Genomic DNA, 21,847 nt, shown 5'->3' with positions numbered 1-21,847 from the left:
TCCACTGTGTCAGGGCACGATGGGTGACCTTGTGCAGGAGCAGAAGCTCCTTCTCTTGAGGTTTTGAGGAGAAGAAGAAACCACTGCTCATCTCTGTCTGTCTCTCTGTCTGCCCTCACCCAGCTGGGTACTAAGGGGAACTGTTTTGCTCACATGAAGCAAACTATACACAGTCCCCTCCCATGAGGATGGAAATTGTGTACAGGGGAACGAGGCAGGGGCTCAGCCAGCCTCTGGCACAGCACGGCCTGGACCTGGTGTCAGGCTCCCAGGCCTCAACCGGCTCAAGGGGAAAGAGGTTACGTGGGAGAGGTACTTGTGTTTTCATGGTGCCGCGGCTCTTTTCTCTCCACCATCTGGCAGCTCACCCATGGCTAATGTAGGATGCAGCACCTCGCCTGGCATCCCCTGGCAGATGTAGGGACCGCATGGAGGCATGAGAGCATGGAAAAGGTGTATCCAGAGCTGTACTGGAAAAATCAGAGAGCTGATAACTGGAGAAGGAATGTCAAGGCTCAGAACAGTTGTTGACAAGGTTCAGTTTTCAGTTTGACAGTGCAACAAATTGATGTTTTGGGAGGTGAAGATTTTGGGCCAAAAGTCACCTGTGGCCAACTGGTTCATACAATGTCTTTAAACAGAGCCAGACTCAATACAAAAATCTGCAGTTGAAGATTTAAAAGTTTTTCACTTGAAGGTCAATGTCTTTTTAGCCTGGTTACTTCTAAATCGGGTAGAAAGTGTTTGTCCAACCACAGGTTCTCAGCTAGCAGCAGGACATCCAGATTGTCCTTGAAATGTCACGTAAAATGATTTGTACTCTAAGTAATTAACTTCTTTGAGGCTCTGATTGTTGATATATTGCTACCAGCGGAGTATACAGCATTACAAAAGAGAACAACATTTTTGTACCTCGGATGTCTTGACTTCAAAGCATTTAAACTCTATAAACAAAGAGACATAGCCTCAGTCTTAGCACCAAAGAAAGCAATTTATGTAAGCAAAAAGTCTGGAACAAATAATTAAAACATGAGACTAAACAAAAACATTTGTGAGTTTATTGAGACAACTTTGAAATATAAACTCGTTTTTTTCTGTGTGTATTTATTTGCACTTTACCTAAGGGTGCCCTCCGAGCATGTTATTTCTTACTTGTGTTGCATTTGGAAGTACGTCAGCAGTAGCCACCGCGGAGCTCGCTCCACAGGCTCTTTTCCCGGTGTGCCCGCGCCTCATCCCAGAGGCAGCCTGGCTGTGCCAACCTCTCCTCCAGCGTGCAAACTTCTATTCTAGACATCCAGGTGAGAACCGGCAGCAGCACACCACCCGCCATCCCACAGCTCACTGCAAAACCACAGCTCCCGACTGAACACCTTCCTTCCTTCCGTGACCTGTTGGGAGTCGAGCAGGATTTCTAACCAGCAGTCCCCCCCAGACACTGTTCCAGACGATATACTGCATTTTAATGTCTTCCATTGCATCTCAGCGAGCCACAGACCGTGGCAATGCGCGGCTGTGGTTGGGAAACACGTTACTTTACTAATTTGTCTTCTCATCCCACGGAAGCAGCCCCTCGAGGGACCTCGGGGTTTGCACTCCGCAAGACACACAGGGGCAGCTTTTGCTGCTTCGGCACTAACTGGACGCAGCTCAGCGCAGCTGAAAGGAACCGGCAGGACAGTTTGTTACCAACGCTGCGCTAATTCTACCCGCTTCTCACCACAGTCCGGCGGTGCTTTGGGATCTCCAGCGCCGGCTCCGCGGTTATTAGGGAGGCGGCGCCGCCGAAGTCGTCAGCGCTGACGTCACGGCGGCGGCCGAGCACGCAATGGGCGAGCGCGTGGCGCCCCCTGGCGGGCGGCGGCCACTCTGCGCCGCCCGCCCGGGCCCGGCGGGAGCGCGTCGCACCGGGCAGCGAGCCGGGGCAGCGGGTCGCTAACACCCGCGATCTGCCGAAGGCAACGGCAGGCGGCAAGTTATTGATTGCTTGAGTCATTACGAAAGTACGCGACGGTTTGCGACCAGCGACAGAAGCCAAGGATCGGACCAAACCGGACAATTGCAATCCACCGCAATGGGGGGAAAAAGTAATTTCCGCTCTGAAAATTTGGTGGGGAGACCTATTTCTCACAACAGAAAAGCAAAGATTTGATGTAATCCTTCTGCCGCCCCGAAAGCAGGGCCTGCCCAGCGCCTCGGGGCACCTCAGCCCAGCGCCAGCTCTGCCCCAGGGCTGCTGCGCCAGAAGCAGCACAGAACTAACAAATCGCCGGGCAGAGGACGGAAGAAAATTAATCACACTGTATTTCAACTTGTATGGCAGCAATTTTTCTCATTTTTAATATATACATGAATAACATTAGTCACTCTGGGATCACTCAGCTGCTTTAAAACAAACCATCTTCTGAATTGCTTTAAGATCAATGTTTTTACCAGCAGAAGACAACGATAGCATATGCATTTAACATCCAAATGTATTTTAAAAGTCATTTTGGGCAGTTGCCTATCTCAGTTGAAGTGGATTAACTTTAAAAGTCAAAGTCCTTTTCCATAAATGCCAGAGCTGTGAGGCAGGCAGAGTTTATTGCTGTTGTAACATACATCATTTCGCTATGAAGGGGCACAAAATGCTGGAGTAAGGAAGTCACAAACAAGTGGTGGCACTGCCTAACTCTTCCTGTTCTAACCCATGATTTGGAAACTGACAAAACCATTAAGCAAGGCTGCAAAAGGAGAACTTGCTTCTCGTAGCTGTTTGTGATACACGAGGGCTAATAAAATCATAGAATGGTTTGGGTTGGAAGGTACCTTAAAGATCATTTAGTTGCAAGTCCCCTGCCATGGGCAGGGACACCTTCCACTAGATCAGGTTGCTCAAAGCCTCATCCAATCTGGCCTTGAACACCTCCAGGGATGGGACATCCACAACTTCTCTGGGCAACCTATTCCAGTGCCTCACCACCCTTAGAGTGGAAAATTTCTTCCTTAGATCTAACCAAAATCTGCCCTCTTTCAGTTTAAAGCCATTGCCCCTTGTCCTGTCACTATACACCCTTGTAAAAAGTCCCTCTCCAGCTTTCTTGTAGGCCCCCTTTAGGTACTGGAAGGCTGCTAGAAGGTCTCCCCAGAGCCTTCTCTTCTCCAGGCTGAACAACTCCATAATAGGAGAGAAGACAGGCACACAGCATCCTGTAGAAAGTTAGATCCCAGCAGAGAATTACTAGAAAAGGATGATTTCTGTGTACTTACCCAAGAGCTGCAATCCTGACTTTGGATTGTGCGCAGAAGTGGACAAGCTACCCAAGACTGAAAGGGGCTAGGGCCAGCCATCCAGCATGCCAAGGTCCTGCAACCCTTGTTGTGGTGTCCTGTGGTGCCACAATCACCTCTTAAAATTAGCTCAGGTATACTTAGCACCAGCTGTAGTTGTGTATTTTAAGTAAAAGAACAACCTTCCAATGCTGCAGGGTGCAAGACTTAATGGAATAGAGTTCTGTGCCTTTTCTTTTTCAATGGGGGGGGGGGGGGGGGGAAGAAAGAAAAACCACGAAGAACAGAACCCCAGAAAAATACATTTTGAGGAAGATACTTTATGTAAGAAAACTTTGAGAGATTGACCTGTTTAGTTTGTCAAAACATCAAGACTCACGTAACGCTGCTCTAAGCTCCCAGGCAGCAAAGACTTTCTTCTGGCAGAGAAAAGCGTGCAGAGGACTGGTACCTGGAAGCCAGAGCCAGCCCAGCGAGAAACTGCAACCAGTGTCACTCACCACAGTGATTCTGCACGTCTTAGCAGTTATCTTCTGGTCAAGACTGCGAGCCTTGATGGAAAATTGACTTCTACGTTTCAGAAGTTAGGGCATAAACGCACCTATAAAAGCCACAGCTGTTATGTAATACATCACTGTAACATGCATAATACTACTACTTATTTAAGGCTTAACACAGACCTGAGAAAATGGATTGGTTTGTGGCAAAGCATCTTCCATTGGGCTTTCCAGTTTTCACAAACACCGCTGATACACAGGAAGATACCAAATTCTTAAGGTCATCTCTGACCACACAGTAAGGAGGGAGCTTTTCCTCAACTGTCTTGCAAAAAGGTGGAACTACCAATTTTTTCGAAAAAGAATTCAGAAAATTAAGAAAAAAAACGTAAATTTACACTTTCCCCGTTATCTCTGTGAATTGATGGAATAAACCACACAAGACAACAGTCTCAAAACCTGAACTGCTACCCATGCAGCAGGTATTTCAGATGCACCAGCAAGAGGACGAGCACGGCTTCTGAACACCGCTGCATCAGACCGACTGCAAAGCGGACAGAACAGACTAGCCCGAGTAAACACCACAGGCTCCAGGTCCTCACGCTCCTGCTTCCAAATACGTGCAAAGCCATATTTAAGAAAGGAACAGACTTTTTTTTGTGTGTGGTGGAATTGTATTTAATTATTTTTTGTATACAAATTAAGAGAACATAAAAAAAAAAAATCATTATTCTATCAAACTGAAATAAGCCAAACCAGCACAAATCAATATTTCAAAAATACTACAAAGAAAGATGAAACAGCTATAGCAGGAAGAATAAAAAGCTTTTCAATTCCATTTTCTGCAAAATTACACTCTGAATACTACCTCACACACACAAGAAAGCAGCCCTCAGTGGAAAAAAAATCCAGTGCAAAAGAGTTTTAAACTCACATATTATCAGAATGCAATGGGAGTAAATTCACATTTGAAGAGAGCCGTCGCATTTTGTTCTTCTCTTCAGTAACAAGATTATTGCACAGAAACAGTCAAATGCTTTTTCCCTACAAGCATTAATACTTTACAGCTTTAGTGAATCTGAAAGTGATGTTGTGAGGTTCCAACATTTGTTACTGCTCAAGCACTCCACGTAAAACATACTGGTTCATACAAACAAAATGTGTTTATCTGATGAGCTGAATTCTTTCCTTCTCATGCACCAACCTCAACAATAATGATTTTGCTGCACCAATCAGGCCTTATGCTTTCATGGTGACCATTTTGACTTCTGATGATGATGCACGAGAAGAAATCATAACCCAAGTAATACCTAAGGTGGGCTGACTTTGCAGGACCAGCGGGACAAAAAAAGCAATGAAACCTGTTTCTCACTCAAGCAAGCTCGTTATTCTCTGATTATATTCTCAAAGTGCCAAAACAGGCTATCTATTGAGAACTGTGCTGCATTCCTCTCAGAACCAGATCTCAGAGCAGGAACGCACTTCAAGTTAAGTTCACAGTTGCATAGTAAAAAAGTCCCATGATCTGCTGGCTAATTTGTGGTCTTACTGCCCAGGTAGAGCTCTCGTAGTAGGCTAACTCAACCTAAAGCAATTTGCTTAACCCAGAAGTCAAAACGCTCCATTGAAGTAAAGTAAGGTAGAATTCAGTTTTAAACAGTGGTCTGAGACTACTAAAAAAAAAAAAAGAGATTAACACAGAAATAATTTTAAAAATCCCACAACCACACATTAATTCTACTGGATAGACTTAAATTGAGACACAGAAAGAGAACATCTGACAGTCGTGTTGCAGACAGCCTTGAGAGCACTAGTTAGTATTATTTTTTTCAAAACGATGAGACAAACAACGGAATAGGCACTTATTAGCACCAAAGGAAACACAGTATTTCTCGATTTATAGCTAACCCCCAACTACAGAATACTTAGTTGTCAACTCCACCACCGATTCTAACACCTGACGCATCCAAATACCACCAGCAGTATCAACGCTACAGTCGGATAACGCTCTGGGTGACCATACTTTGACTTCTTTCAGAACGCAATGGGATTCTACCAAATCAGCGTGACAGTGCGACTACCCAGGTAGCCCAGTTAAAACACGTTTCAGTTATTGTTTTATGCTTTTAATCAGTATCATTCAGTGTAAGTATAAAAGCTGAACCAAGTTAAATAGAAAATATAGTTCTATGGACGCTACTCATGGGATCAGAAATGTTTTCCTTTTTTTATGAATCATTTTTTCACAGCATCAAAGTTGTCCTGAATGGTAGGGCAAAAGGCTAGGACAGCTGGCCACAGTCAGTAATGACAATCTTTTTGGAGGTCTTTCCACTCTTGGAACCAAAGCTCTCAATTTTTTTCACGACATCCATTCCTTCCTTCACATGCCCAAAAACAACATGTTTTCCATCTAGCCTGTAAAACAAATAAACAGAGGCAGTTATACTTAAAACAACACAAAGACTGAACCAAACAGAGCTCAGTGAAGGGATGTTAGCAGATCTTCATTGCTCTCACCAGCTGATGAACTCTATAGCAAAGGCACAATTGCTCTAAAAGTGACATGAACTCCTTTTAGCTCTGGACCTTAAGAAGCATTATGAGGGATATCGACCCTTCCTCCCTCAAGTAGCACAAACCAATTTATTTTCCATTGTGAGTCAAGTGATTTGGAAATTAAAAACAAACAACCCAAAACAAACCAAACAAAAAAAAAAAAAACTAAGAAAAGCCAAACCCTCTGGATCCAGGCGTCCATTCACCAGGTTAATATGCAGAGCTGAGAACCTACCAGTCAGTTTTGGCAGTGCAAATGAAGAACTGAGATCCATTCGTATTGGGTCCTGCATTGGCCATGGAAAGAACACCTAGAACAGCAGCAGCAGCTTATTAGATCGGTATAACAAGTATGCAGCAGAGAAGACAATTTTTTTTCCTCTGCACATTAGTCTAGTCAATGGACAGACTGAAGATGTGACAGTCTCACATTGTTTTCAGGTATTTCTAATGCCAACTTTTTGTCTTTGACTATTCCCCTGAGCTCAGCTTCTCTTCTTGCCACAGCAAGAGTGTTAGCAACATATTTAGTTGTACACATCCTGAATGTGCTTAACACCAGGTAACCTCTACCGTGGTTCAACAGCAGCAGCAGTTTCCTGTGATGAGAAAGTAACAATCCAAAGCAGAGAGACTGCAGAATTCAAATCTTATGTGTGGCTTTTCCTTTATTTTTTCCCCCGATTTAAATGGAGCTTAAAGGGACGTGCCTGTGTTATCTAGTAAATAAGAAATCTCAGATTGCTTTGTTTCACTTCTGCAGTAATCACCAAAGTAAAAGTTCCAAGTCTGACTCACGAAAGAGAAAAACAAAAGCAATAACTTTACTGCTTGAACTTTACTTGGTAGAATTTGTATGTAAAATACAAAAATTCCATACTTTATTTTTCACAGTCCCTTTTATAGTAAGAGCAAGAGTGGCAACGTCACCTGTTACAGGCTGACTTACGTTTGTACATCAGTCAACACAAATAAGCACATGCCAGGGACAACGCATTGTTAAACTTCTTTGATATTTCTGTAACTACCAAATGCCCCACATATCTAAAAAAAACTTTATTTTTTAAAAACAATAAACATAACATAAACAATGCTCTATAGGTTAATAGTCATTAGAAGATAGAAAGAATATGTTTATTTACCAGGTCCTACATGCTTAAGTACGAAATTTTCATCTGGAAATCTACTGCCATAAATAGATTTTCCACCAGTTCCATTGTGATTTGTAAAGTCACCACCCTGAAACAGAAACGGCTATTAACTTTAGTAGCACACAAGTATTATTTTACACAAGAAGTGATGCTATTGAAAATATACTTCCTTGCTCTAATTTAAAAGTAATAAAATCAGCAGATTTTCTTCAGGTTCAGAATGAGTATGGTCACGTGAGGATTTAAAACTATGTAACTAGATGACGATACAATCAAGCTAGAAGTAAATTTCTGCTCCAGATATTGCCGATATTCTCCAGCTGAAATCCCTAACTCCAACAAGCACCCTTCTGTGTTACCAGCCTTGTTCCCTAGTGTGATCCAACAAATACAAGTAATTTTAAGAAACACCTCAAAGGCTTCAAAACAAAAATCACCCAAATTCACTACCATAAGAAAAACCTAAGGACTCTTTTTTTCCCATCTGTCTGTCTTTCTCTCAACAGGTATAAATACTGGTCAGGCTCTCCATTATTACTATTTGCTATTTCTAGGTTTTGTTGTTTAAGTGTAACACCTGAGCTATTTTAAACTTCCTTCAGCTACATGCTGTTTGTTGGGATAGATGTGACCACCTGCCTTTGGTTAGACACATAAAACCCAACAAACAAATGAAAAACCAGCCACAGTGACTCCCAGAGGTGGCTACTAAATACTGCTTCAAGCCACCTGTCATCTGCTCTCCCAGAAGTGACACCACCCATGCTGGCAAAGAACTTGTACTGAACAAGTATTTCATGTCACGTTCATCCCCGCCTTCTCACTTGGAGCCATCTATTACAGGGGGTGTTACAGCTACTCCTACGCAGTCCCACAAGTATGCTCTGCATGCCACAAGGCACCTGAATTGCCAAATCCTGGGTATGATGACCTATACAATTAGGCCTGAATCATATTAACACTCCATCTCAACAAGTGGAAAGGCCTGTACTGTTTCCTCTCACTTCAAAATATTTGAAACCTATGGCAGTATTTCCACTTCGGTAATGACTACCAAGTAATTTCTACACACCAGTTCATCATCTCACTGTACCACAGAGTCAACCACCTAGTATCCTCATTTTGGGTCCATTTGTGAGGACAAAACAGGGAGGCAAGGAGAACAGACTTACATAGAACTTCACAAACTAGTGGTAGAACTGAGAGTAGGATTTCTATTTTTCTTATATTTACGTATTTCTGACCCCAGCAAGACTTTTAAACTTTGTCTCGTCAGTATCACAAAACCTGAGTTTTCATTTTAAAGGCAAGATAATAAACGCGCTGTAAAGGACCTGTCTCCTTTCTCGTAGAAACAGGTCATAAGACTGGGGCTTCTTGTTCTGAGAGCTGACAGCTGTATTTTTAGCTAAAAAAAAAAAAAGTGAGGAGAGGGGGACCATCATGGTCATCAGTTAATAAATAAAGCACGCTTACTATAACCTTCATCTCAAATTTTTTACAGAGCCATTCTATGATGCAATGCTGTGAAATGTAGTTTCTTTAAAGGGAAGAGAGGATCACCAGGAATCATACAATCCAGTGCACTACAGCAGCTGAAACTCTGCTCATCTGTCAAGCACAGCAGAAAAAAAGGCTTTTTCCCTTTGTTTTTTGTTGTTGTTGCTGCTGCTGCTTAAGAAAAAATTGGTAATATGCATGGACTCTAATTCAGAATTTTGAAAGATTCATCCTTTAAGTCAGAACAAACTCCATTTCAGGTGTGTCATCCCAAAAATTTACCCTAGCTAACCCTTTTGGTTCCCTCCTCCCCTCCATATTAGAGAGACGTTCAGAAAAAAAAATATTAAAAACCACATTCTCTATTGTGAACAATTATCCTACTAGGAATAAAGAACGGACACATTGTTTTCTTAGCTTACTTAGAACACAAGGTTGATTGTCCTTCTACCCACACATGCTTCTCCCAAGCAAGTGCTATTTTGCCAAACAAGCCCCACACTAAAGTACACTACTATAAAAAAGCAGAAAGCCTTAAACCAGGTTTTCTAAGACAGTCTATGCATAATTTACAATTATTTGTAGAAAAGATGTGCTAAGCAACAGCAGTAGCAAAAAGATCAGAAATGCAAGTCACACTGTCACTTCTTCATGCTGTAGTTAGCCAAGGCTAGAGCAGAACTGAGCCACTTAAAACGCTACTATTAGTCTAACTGGTTCTAAAAATATATAAATAACATACAGATGAATTTAATAGCAAAAGTAAAAAAAAACCCACCAACATTACCTGGCACATGAATGAAGGAATCACTCTGTGAAAAGTGGATCCTTTATATCCAAATCCTTTTTCACCAGTACAAAGAGCTCTAAAGTTTTCTGCAAAAACAAAGCATAATGTTGCCATACATGATACATAATATAATCAAACATAACTGGATTATCTACGTCCCAAGTTCATACACTGCAATAATTTTATAGTATCTTTAAGGTATTTTTGATTTATTACTTGTTTCCATGCTTTAAAAAAAACTCCTCTGTTACAAAAGCTAAGGAAACAAAGCTTGTTTAGCCTCAGAACAGGGTACAAACACATCCTTTTTCCTTCTCATTTCCCTTTTGTTTTGGTGTTATATCTTAAGTCCAACCTCCCTCCCCCCCAAACCCACCACTCTGGGGTTAAGATTTTATTTTCTGACTTTTATGCCTTTGTTCTCTATAGTAATTGTGAAGATGATGTTTTTGTTGTTGTTTGTATTTTTTTAAGGATATTAATCTACTGGAAAGTGAAAGAAAAGTACAAGTTTTTCAGAACCGCTAAATAAACAGACGAGGAAGGAAGCATGTGATAAAACAAAAAAAACTTTGTAACATGAGTGCACTTGGAAACTCCAAGAGACACCATCCCTTTGGTTTACTCTTTCCTATTTGCTTCACAGTTTGATTTTAATGCAAAACTAATGTGGTTTTAAACATATTTATTTATCCCTGATAACCAAACATATGGACAGTACAGTTTGGCACAAATTACAAAACGAAACTGTGTGGAACAACAACAAATCATAACTCCTCACTAGCACTGTTCTGACAAAGTGTGTATCATACTTCTCTATTTAACAAATGGGGATGGAATATGGAAATAGTTTTCAAAAGATAACAGAATATTCTTGTTCCTGAAAATCACAATCCAAACCTTAAATATTGAAGTATGAAATTCTGGAGATGCTGTCTTACCTGCCGTCTTTGGAACCACATCAGCTTTCAGCTATTAAAGAAAAATAAACAAACAAATTAGTAAGTCAGATTTTTCATATATGTGTAGAAAAACTTATAATGGGAGGCTGGTACAACTGAACTCTCTTCCCAAGGAGACGAGCTGTCTGAAATCACAAGCCACCCAAAATTCCAAGAACATCTTAAGACTCTCCAAGCATTTGGCTGGTAATTAAAAATATCCCCTCCATGCAACTTTTGGCCAGTTAATGAAGAACAACTTGAGTAGTGTCCAACTATTTCACTGATCAACACAATAACTTGGCAACAACTAAGAAGAATCTTTATGAGGGACACCAAGTATCAAAGCCAGTTCCAGTAGAACTGTAGAGATCAAAGTCTCCTCAGCACAGAGCCACCAGTTGAAATCCACAGAAAAGACGAAGGAAAAAGAAGAACAGAAACTGTATATTAAAACTGACTCATGATGTTACATACACATTTGCTACCAACAAAAATTTCTGATTTTGGTTAGTATACATCTTTTCACTACTCTTAAAAACGTATGGTGCTATAATTGCCTGGAAAAAGTGACATAAAAATGGCCACATCAGGTCAGACCAAAGTTTTATATCTTGTCAGGCATCCTGACAGTGGCCAGCAGCAGGCACCCAGGAACAGCATGGCTGTGGCAAGAGGTCAATGTTCCTTCCCTGGGATGCCTTCTCCTTGGATGCCTATAATTTGCAGCTGAATTTAACTACAACTTAGCCAAAGATCGAGGCGATGCTGCAATACATTCAGATTCTCTGTAAACTGGGCACACTAAAAAATCTTTAACATGAAAATGAAATGCTGCCAAAAGAAATATAGTAACATTAATGCTATTTTTTATAACACTGTCCAGTCATTTACTAAATCTCACTGATGAATAAGGAACTTGCACAGCAATATTTTTACCTATGACTCTCTTGAATGCTACCTCCTGAGAACATGAGAGTTGGTGATGTCCAATTAATTTATATACTGACATTTCAATGAAGAAAAATGAATTGGGCTCTAACCTCATGAGAAATACTTTTAGAGAGAACTTTATTAACCACATTTCGAAAAAGATCTATCGATACAGACCCAACACAGGTGCTGGAGGCAGAAGGCCACACCGAGTTCACTCAGTAGGCAGCAATTCGGAAAAGCAGCGTTGCCCCTCCAGTGCATGGTTCTGGAGCGCAGCCCTCATTCCTTCCCCTACACAACACATTTATTCAGAGGCACGTGCCTGGCCCTAAGGATACGTAGGCTACCACAACTGAAGTCCCAGTGCTTATCATGCTTTACGTAGGAGTGGAGTGTACCACAGTTTTCCTGTTCAGGCCTTCTTTAAATGGCTGAGCATTTCAAAGACTGAATTTTTAATGATAAAGCTGGCTGCTAGCTGGCTGTCGAGCTAGCTGCCAGTTCAAACAGAGCTGCGCCAACCTTCCAACGCACATGAAGCAGGAAGCTCAAAGAGGCAGTACCTCAGAAAACTCAAGACTGAGAATCAAACAGTAAGCACCCAGGGAAAAAAAAGGGGAAAAGCAGGACAAACTGGAGAGGGGCCGAAGAGCTGTATGGGCACGCTGCCCCCGGAGCAGCCAAGCGCCAGGCGAGGGTCCGGCCGTTCGCCGACAGCTCCGGACCCCCAGAGCTGTGCAGGGGCTTCGGGCACTTCATCGCTCCTGGAAGCATGCTTGTCTCTCCCAAGCCAGCGGTGCTTTTCCGCAGTAAGTTTACTCTTGTTCAGTATTACAGCTTTCATGCTACAATTCCAAGTTTTCTTCCGCTGAGGCTCCTACCACAGCGCGGCCCAACCTCCGCCTTGGGGGCCGCCACCACCCTCGACTGCACAGCCCCATCCCGCAGGGATGGCTTCGGCTAAGCGTTACCGTGACGAGCCGAAGACAGGTGCCCCGCTCCAGCCCTCTCCCGACCCCTGCTCGCCTCCCGCCTGCGAGGGAGCCGCCGCGCCGCCCTCTCGCCCCGGGCGCAGAGCCCCGAGGGCGGCCGGGCAGCGGCTCGGGCAGTCTGGCGAGGGCTGCCACCCCCCGGGCCCCTCTCACGCCCGCATCGGGGGAGGCTTCGCCCTCCCCGCGGCCCCGGGAGCCGGCGCCGGCCGCCGCGCCAGCCCCCGCCCCGCGGGCCTGTTCTGACCTTGCCGCTCACCTGCCGCCATGCCCGGGCGCTCCCCGGGCACCGTCCCCCGCGCCCCGGCGCCAGCTGCGCTGCCGGCAGCCCCCGCCCCCGCGGCAGCCCGAGCGCCCCTACCTCCAGCACGACACGTCCCAGCGGCTGGTTGTCGGCGCCCACGTCCAGGTACACCACCGGGTTCGGCGGGCCGACGCCGGCCCCAGAGCAGCCGCGGGCACCGGCCCTCCATACGCGGGCGACCGCCGGCAGCAGGTCGCCGGGCGGGCGAAGCAGGCGGCGGGCGGCGCTCAGCGCCAGCATGCCGGGGGCGGGCGGGAGGCGACCGGCACACGCGGCTACACGCGGCCGGCGCCTCCGCGGCTTTTTATGGGCTCCGCCGCGGCGCCACAGCGCCCGCTGGGGGCGGCGGGCGGCGTGCCGCGCAAAATGGCGGCGGCGCTGCGGGCAGAGGCTGCCTGAGGCGCCGGAGCTGCCGGTGCCGCCGGTGGCGGTGCGGGCTCGGCTGCGGGATGCTGGCGGCCGGCTCCGGGAGGGACAGGGGAAGGAAGGGAACCGGAGCTTTCCCTCGATAAGGAGCTGTTGCGGGCTCCAGATGCCCTCACGGCTGCCCAGCCGGACCCGGCGCCATTCTCTTGCCGTCTGCTGTTGTGCAACGGTTCTTGGGGCTGTTAGGGTTTTGATTGTTTAGATGTTTGGGTTTTTTTTTTGCATATTTCCTCACAGCCCCTTACCCCAGGGATCAACAACGACAGGAAATTTCTAAAATTTCGTAATTCCACGCCGTGCCTTTGGGCTTGTTCCATAGGCCCCAAGGGCACCTCGGCGGGACAGGCCAGGCGGCTGCCATCACACGCACAGGATAATTGGGCGCAGCAGAGAAATGGGAGTCATGGGCTGCCCGTGCAGCGTTACTCACCGGCAGCACCCAGGGAATTACGTCATGACACATGACAAAATGGAGAGGTGTGCCTGAGCACATACCTGCGGAGTCACCCTGGCATTGCAGACCCTCGGCAGTGCCCATAACATCATTTCATAGCCTGACCTTGGCTTTGCCAGGAAACCTGCTTCAGGGATTACAAAAAGTGAGTAGTAGTAGTCCGGGTTAAATGATTTATAAAGGGAAATATGGTTTGTTTTCTATTAAAGTAACAATATTTATAATTTTAGTTTTCCCAACTTAGTAACTTAGAGCAAAATACTTAGTACATGTTTTAGTCATATTCAGATATTATTTTGAAATCCTCTCCAGTTGTGATCCTGATTCTGCATATAAGAACTTTAAAAAGTTTTTCAAATTCTTAACACCACAAACTGTCGTTGGTTTGGTCCTGGTCTGGAAAGCTCTTCCATCAGCAAACCAGCAGCAAGACAACTCCTTTCATAAGCCACTATACGTTGTCTCTAAAAAACTAGTCCTGTTGGGATATTTTACAATCTGAATATGTTTTATTTCATCCAAATAATTAATGGTGCAGTTCCACACTGCTAGGTGAACCATTACTGTATCAGCATCTCCTAAACGAGCAGTCATATCACTAATGCAAGCACTGCTAGGTGAATCACAACCTACCATTACTGTATCAGCATCTCCTAAACAAGCAGTCATATCACTAATGCAAGCCCACTGGTATCAGAGACTAATTTTTTTTTCATTGAAAACAAACAGGAAAAGAAGTTCTGTTCTCCACAACAAGCTTGTGCAAGTTTGCTACACCTACAGTGTTCTGCCACATTACACCTAAAGCAAAGGACGTTCAGGACGCCTGATGCTTTTCATTTATGATAAACCTGGCAGTTAACGGGACGCAACTGGACCACTGGAGTCTGCAAAACGAACTCTCTACGTACATGACATTGTCATGTGACATTCTCTGCTTTTTCAGCTTCCCAGATGGAGATAGGATTTCTATTCAGACATTTCTAAAAAGGATGTATGGTTTTACATAGATTATTTTAAGGCAGTAAGTCACCAAAACTACATAGCATTTATCTGTACAGTATTGCAGGCTACCTTTGTTAAAAATTATAGCCTTTGAATGTGGGAAAATAGCTCCTAAAGTGATTATTAAAAAAAATAAAAATCAAGGGTGATTCTAGTAGTTAAACACCTGCAATTTTCACATTGCTTGTATTATAAAGTTACATTAATGAAGGTTAGAGTAACACAACCATGTAAAACAGTATGGCAGAATCACATGAAGACAGCCCTTATGCGAGGAATAGTAAAACTTTCAATCCCACCCAAGTTCTTTGTTGTCAAGCAGCTAAAAGTGACTTCATCAGAGACATTCACTGAATCATCAGAAAGCTGTCAATCAAGGCACTGCCCTGACCACAAAGTTCAGGACAAAACTACGACGTACAATTACAGACGACTGAGAAATCCTAGATGAACACTGTTTTTCAGGCACACACTCTGTAGGGACCCATACTTCATGCCCATTAAGTGGAAGGACATGAAGGATAAATTTAGCAAGAGTTTTGAGATAGCAATTCAACAGCTGGCAGTATCGTAAGGATGACTACAGCACGTACCATGCTTTGTAACTACAGAACCATGTTAAGCAATGCCAAAAGGTCCATCTTGTCCCGAATCCTGTCTCAAAGGAATGCCTAAGGAAGAGTGAAAATAGGGGAGGGGTGTGTTATAGGCCAGTGCGCTTTCAACTGCCTACTGCTTCCACTTCAGAGAACTTCCCAAGTTAGATGTGACTTTGGCATGTAGTAATCTTTTCTTTTTTTCCCCCCCCTGTGTACTTACCCACTCATTGGACCTGTCTTAACTCTTAGCATCAGCAGCTTCCTTGGCAATGAATTGGAAGCTTCCCTTCCTCAGGCCTTCTGCACAGCGTATCATGAATCTGTTTTGAACACTGCTCCCATTGTCTTCATCTTATGTGCCCTACTTCTTGTACTGAAGGAGACAAGTTGATTGATACCCATCTTTGTCATACTGTGCATGATTTTAGACCTACGTGTTTTCTCCTCTCAGTCATTTCTTTTCAAGACTGGAAAGTCACAGTCTGTGCAATTATTATTTATAAGAAAGCTGTTCCATGTCTTTGGGATCATCTTTATTGCCCTTCTCCGAGCTGTTTGCACTTTTACAGATGTTTTGAGATGAGGGGATCTTTGCACAGTATCCAAGATAGGGGTGAACAATGACTTTATACATACGATACCATGCTGGTGTTTTCTCTTCCTTTACTAATAATCTAAAGGTGATTGATTCATTTTTCTAATAGTAGGCTAAATCAGTATGAATTTTCTAGTTAGCCTGTAGTATTCTCTCAGCTTCAAGTCCGTTTCTGAGAAATGATAACTTCACTTATTCTAATCATCAATTTGCTTATTCTCTAGCAACCATAAAAAACATCACACTCTTTTTAATGTTGTTTTAATTGTAGCGGCCACTAGAAGCCAAAACCAAAATTAGCACTTGGATGTAAAGGTGTGCGACTTAAAGTTCTGGCCCTGGAGGATTTATTATTTGATAAACATGACAAAACATGGGCAAAAGAAAATACCATCTTATTCCAGCCTTGGGAAACACTGGCAGAACAGCTTTGAACTGTTTTGCTAAGAGTTCACAGGTGTCTGCGGTAGAGCAAACAATGCAGTTTTCCTCATTTGCAGGCCTTGGTGAGGAGGTAAAACAACTCACTCTCTTTCACAGTGGTGATTTTTTTTTTTTATTTGGAAATATGGACTGAATTATTATCTCTAAGCTTATGCAATAAAGCTACTAAATCACACGTTATGGTCTACTCCTGAACAGTTAGATGAATTAAAACTCATGCAGGCAGTATGAGTAGGAACTTGTGAATTACAGAGGTCACTTTCAGAGAAGGACAGAAAAAATGCTGCAAAAACTCTGTCAAAGACCACCCTAGATCACTACCAAATGATGCTTAGAGCTATCTCTGCAAACTGAAGTGATTTTAGAGGAGCTTTGAACACATCTGTTTGAAGATAATGTTCATCACTGAAATTCTGCAACATCTGGCTAGAAGAGAAGTACATTTGGCTAGAGAACGAGCGCGCCTGGCGTCCCTGCGCCATGCAAGATAGGCAATGGAATGTGGTGGCACAGACAAGAGTCACGTTAGATGCTTCAGCAGAGCCATCAGGGAGATGGGTACCTACCCTACAGATTTCATCATTCTCTCCTTTCCCCCAATCTCAAAAGACGATATAAAAGCTACAGATGGATAAACAAGAAGGACCCTTGGATACAAGTTTCTAAATAGGTATTTTTAGAAACACACCTATTACAGGACCCTTCTTCTGTCTTAGCAGAGAAATTGCTGCATAGGAGAAAGAACCTGAAATGATACAATAACAGTATTTCAATTTATGCATTGCTTACAACTTAAAAGTCTTCATAAACAAGACTATGAAGTAACTGAGTAAATAGTACCACCACCGTGCCAAGATGGACAGGAAACAACAAGAGCAGTTAAGTGACTCTTCTAAAGAAACGGAATAAATGCTTGAAACATGACCTGAATTTGGGGATTTTGAGTTCAAGGGGCTTGAAACAGTGTTGCCTCCCTGCAGATGGACACTGCACTGCTAAAAAGGTGATACCCGTTCCTGATTCTAACTGTCCGAACTGCATGCCTACTTGTTTGTCCCACAGGAATGTAGGTTATTTGTATTATTCAATCTTGGATTGCTGCTGTTGGATTGATCTTGGCAGCTGTGGCAAGATCCCATTTTGCAACCTACCAGCTGCAAGAATGCAACTACATGCAACTCATCTTTGTCTGCAGCAGACTTTGAGGTGTTCTTCATGAGGCTGTATGCTTAGACCACGCAAATAAAAACTCCCATATAGACTGCAGCTATCTACTATTAAGTGGATTTCACATGAACATCACTTGATACCGTGGTACAGGGAATTCCCATGGCATTGATTTTAACATCCCTCACACATCAGGGACTTAGTTATCTCAAGGACTCTGCTAATCTGGACCGTTAGTAGAGGGAGAGGTCATACAGGGACTCAGCTTGATTTTAAGTGGGGAGAGCAGGAATTTGCAGTGGGCATTCCCACCCTCCACCTGCAGAGCCTGGATGTGCTGCAATTCAAAACACTCAACGTAATTTTTTCTTCAAGGTTTTGGCTAAGCTGGAATACGAGTTGAGAGCTGGAAAGGATTTCTGTGATCTGTATCTGTGATATACATTTATTTATGAATGGGGACTAGGCTGGGGGAGATGGTGAAAGACCTTTCCATTATACTAAGTGACTGCAGTGTGAAATTAAATTATACTAGAGCTTTATTTACAGATAAAAAGAAAGAAAAAATGCTAATAAATATTTCCCCTGATCAAGGTTTCCTCTTAGGAACTTGTAGTAACCCAGCTCACAACATGAACCTTCTCTCCGGCACGCACTGTAGATAAAGGAGGAGGTTCCCCACATGACTTCATACTAATTACCTACAGAGAGTCACACAATAAAAACCTCACTCCACTCATGCTCTTTACAGCCGTGATTAGCATTTTCGTTTGACAAGTTCTGAGTGACATTGCTTGCTCGGAATTCATTATTCCATCTCCCTGCATCACGTATGGAAACTCACTGCTAGTATGTCAGATTACACAGCGCCTTTACGCAGTGCCCAGGGCACCTTGCAGCTGCCTGCAGCTTCCCAGAAGGTTGTCCACACACCACTACAACTGGTCCACGAACGTTTATGGATAGATCACAACAGCCTGGCAAGGCACGTAGCATGTTTTAAATGCGTGGGTTTAGGCTACAAGAAAAATGCAGCTGTTACTCCCAGGGGACTCGCAAAGCTTCAGGATGTCGAGATAGGTTGTTTGTTTGTGGGTGGGTGGAGAGATGCTTTGCATACTGATGAAACAGTATTACAGCAAAAGTTATGGAAGCCCTTCTACTAAACCACAGAAATTTCAGGGATTGGTTTATAAATTAAATTTATAGGGATTGGTTCAGTTTATTTACCTGTGAAGCACCACCTCTGGTCTGAAGAACAGGTAATAAGGTAATAGTATCAGAAACACTTTTAGATCTGATTATTCATGCCACTTCATCTTGTATGAGTAAGATGAGTCTGGAGCTTGGGATGATCTTACTGAAAATGGAATTGTCCAGGAATTACTCATCACAGGAGACTCTCAGCAGCTCCTTCTCGGGGAGTGGAAGTCAGCACCACGTTGCTCCCCCGCCATCCTGAGAGGCTGTTGCAACACCCACTTGCATGGAAACCTACATCTGTTCTCTCACCGCTGCCAGCTCCTGCTGTGCCTCGTCTTTTCTCTTGCTGTGACTCCATTGACCAGGTTTTGTTTCTGTGGTATAACAAACATGTAACTGATAAAACCAAAACCAGAGGAGTACCAGCACTTCCTATAATCACTGTCAAGAACACTAGAAAATGCAGCCAGGTGAAAGAAAGGAGAACATCACACATTGAGGATGTTAAGACTGACAGGGTGGTAGTATAACATCCTAGGTCGAGGTGTATTTTAGAAGTTAATTTTACTTGCAACTCAAGTGGGAAATGCTTGCAGTGTTCACAGAGGCACAGGGCCGTGTGGGACTCACAGTCCCATGCAGCACGTCACCAACAACACCCCGGATTCCCAGCTATACGTTTTTCATTCTCCACCCCTGCTACAATACTTGATTTTTTTAAATTATTTTCTCATAGGTCTTTGGTTCAATTTGGTCCCTTTTCTGATCTTTTCCCTTCTCCAACATCTAGCAGCTTTCTACACAATTATTTTCCTTACGTTGTCGTGTCTTCGTGACCTTCTCTATGCTGTTTCTCAAGAGCTCTGCTTTAATCGGCTGCCTGGTAAAGCCTTGGGTTTTCCTTGAATTTGTCTTGTGTGTAAATCTGAATGATGACTCGTTGAGGTAACAGCTGCCTCTGTACCTTGTACAAGATGAATTATCCTGTCTGCACTAAACTAATTCTAACAATAATCATAGTTTTGAGACATGTTTTTCAGTTGTACAACTTCAGAACAGGAGTTGAAAGGTAAAAATGGTCAGATAGCACCAGTTTGAACAAGAAGCACCTGGAAATTAAAAGCTTCACAGATGTAGCAAGACTGAAAAAATTCCACCAGTTTTTCTAATGAACAATTATGCTGGAACCAACCTCACAACACGGAATATCTCAGATTGCTTTCTGCTTTTTTGCAGTTTCACTACAGAAAGGATTGCTTACCATCAGCATATAACAGCATTACTGCATCAGCTACCATGGAATGCTATGACATACTTCCATGACATAATTGCCTGTGACAATCATCTGAATACACAATGTCCCACCAAATGAGCTAACAAGTTGTTAGATGCAAATTAATGTGTGTCACATTTACAATTGAGGAGCATCATTTTTGGATAATGAAATGTTTGGTGCAATACCTAAAAGCTCAGGGTAAGAATTCCTTTTCACATTCAGAGGAGCCAGGAGTCCAGGTTTCCTGAACTTTTGATTCTGTCTCAGTGTTGCTCCTGCATGTTTTGCCATCGGTTTGATAGTGGCCACATAAAAGCAATGCTTCTTCCCAGACGGATCATCATTCATAATTTACAAAGGAAATCTGCTAGCCAAATAGGATTTCTTGTGAAGCAACATATTCTGCATAACTTTATGAACTGGGTATTTTCACCAGACACTAACTAGGACTGCTAATCAGATGGGTACATGAGTAAGTCCAAAATTCACTGATTTTGCATGTCTTAAAAATGTACAAAATGTACAGTCTGAGAAATACAGAAGCAACAAAGAAGAAAAAAATGAGCATTGATTATAAATTTGAAACAGGAACAGCTGGTGAAAACGTGAATAAATTTAAATACGCATTAAAACCCCAATAAGACTTCAACTGCAGCATTTCATTAAATAAGCGTGAGGTATTTCAATAGTGTTTGCAAACCACGTGAAGAAAAAAAGAAGAATATGACAACAGTCTGAATATTTAAAAAAAATATTTCACTTCTACTGTTTGACTAGTTAAAATTTATTAAAATTAACAACCTGTCTCCATGTTCACAGTAATCGATGTGTTCATATGTGAACAAGGTGACAAATGAAACTAAATGTTCCAGAATAGTTCAACAAAATCCAAAAAAACAACATCATGAAACAACTATGGAAAACCAGGAAAGTCTAGATTGCAAGATTCAATTAAAAATGTAATTGGCCAAAACTCTGACCTAGGGGAAAAACACAACTGGTAATCCCAAAACTCTTAGAATGTCTAATAAAGCCAAAAAAGGGTAGAGAAACCAGTGTATTTAAGAGTGCTAGATACTAGTGTTTCTAGAGAAGCTAACTTTACTGAGTGTAACTGGATATATAAAAAAAAATCATAGTGAGTTCAGTAACTGGAAAGATACTGGACAAACCAGACAGACGTATTCAATAAATGGGAGAAAGGGCTTAATCTCACCTAGTCCACACGCTTGGAAAAGAGAAGGTTTTTAACAGAAGGATAGATTTAAATAGCAGAAACCCAAGTATTATGCTATGGGCAAGGAGTTTCTGGAACTGCAGATCAACTACGTAGCAAACAAACCAGTAAGTCCATCTGTACCATGCTGCGTGCTAATGCCTGTAGGAGTCATGATGTAATTGCTATCTGCTTGCTTTATATATGAAATTGCATAATTGATTAGGTTCCTTGTGGACTATTTTTATGTTCCCCTGGAAAATCCTGTAGACTGATGGAGACAAGATACCTCACCAGAAGATTTTGGAGGTCTGTCTGGTACAAGAAAAATCCTGTGTTCCATTTAGAGAGAACAAACGTGAACAGTGCATTGACACCATAACAGACATTAGTACTAATATCCTACATAGAGTCGGTAGGATTTTGGTGACACAGAAAGTGGAAAACTGTAATGAGGTGACATGCTGGTAGTAATTCAAAATGTAAAAAAGAAAGGTAATCGTTCATGACCGGAAGTCATAATAC

At 42.9% G+C, this 21,847-nt stretch overlaps 1 protein-coding gene across 1 annotated transcript; it reads right to left on the bottom strand.

The window, feature by feature from the left end:
* Positions 1 to 5,621: 5,621 nt before the first annotated feature.
* On the bottom strand, positions 5,622 to 13,177 carry PPIF (peptidylprolyl isomerase F). Its single transcript, XM_086616267.1, has 6 exons — positions 12,995 to 13,177; positions 10,709 to 10,739; positions 9,765 to 9,853; positions 7,469 to 7,565; positions 6,562 to 6,637; positions 5,622 to 6,185 (listed from the first exon to the last, which is right to left on the bottom strand). Exons 1-6 carry the CDS (start codon positions 13,175 to 13,177, stop codon positions 6,050 to 6,052), a joined length of 612 nt encoding a protein of 203 aa, XP_086472393.1. The 3' UTR covers positions 5,622 to 6,049.
* Between the last annotated feature and the right edge of the window lie 8,670 nt (positions 13,178 to 21,847).

The sequence above is a fragment of the Tauraco erythrolophus genome, chromosome 9 (genome assembly GCF_009769465.1).
Source record: "Tauraco erythrolophus isolate bTauEry1 chromosome 9, bTauEry1.pri, whole genome shotgun sequence".
In the NCBI taxonomy this organism is placed as follows: Eukaryota; Metazoa; Chordata; class Aves; order Musophagiformes; family Musophagidae; genus Tauraco; species Tauraco erythrolophus.
The sequence above is the reverse complement of the archived record's forward strand: the minus strand, read 5'-3'. Positions and strand labels throughout refer to the sequence as shown.

Coding starts and splice junctions, on each gene's coding strand:
- PPIF (XM_086616267.1), bottom strand. CDS start 13,177: ATGCTGGCGCTGAGCGCCGCCCGCCGCCTGCTTCGCCCGCCCGGCGAC. Junction 6,638..7,468: donor ACTTAAGCATGTAGGACCTG/GTAAATAAACAT, acceptor CTGCTGTTCTAG/GTGTTCTTTCCATGGCCAAT. Junction 6,186..6,561: donor TGCACTGCCAAAACTGACTG/GTAGGTTCTCAG, acceptor TTTGTTTTACAG/GCTAGATGGAAAACATGTTG.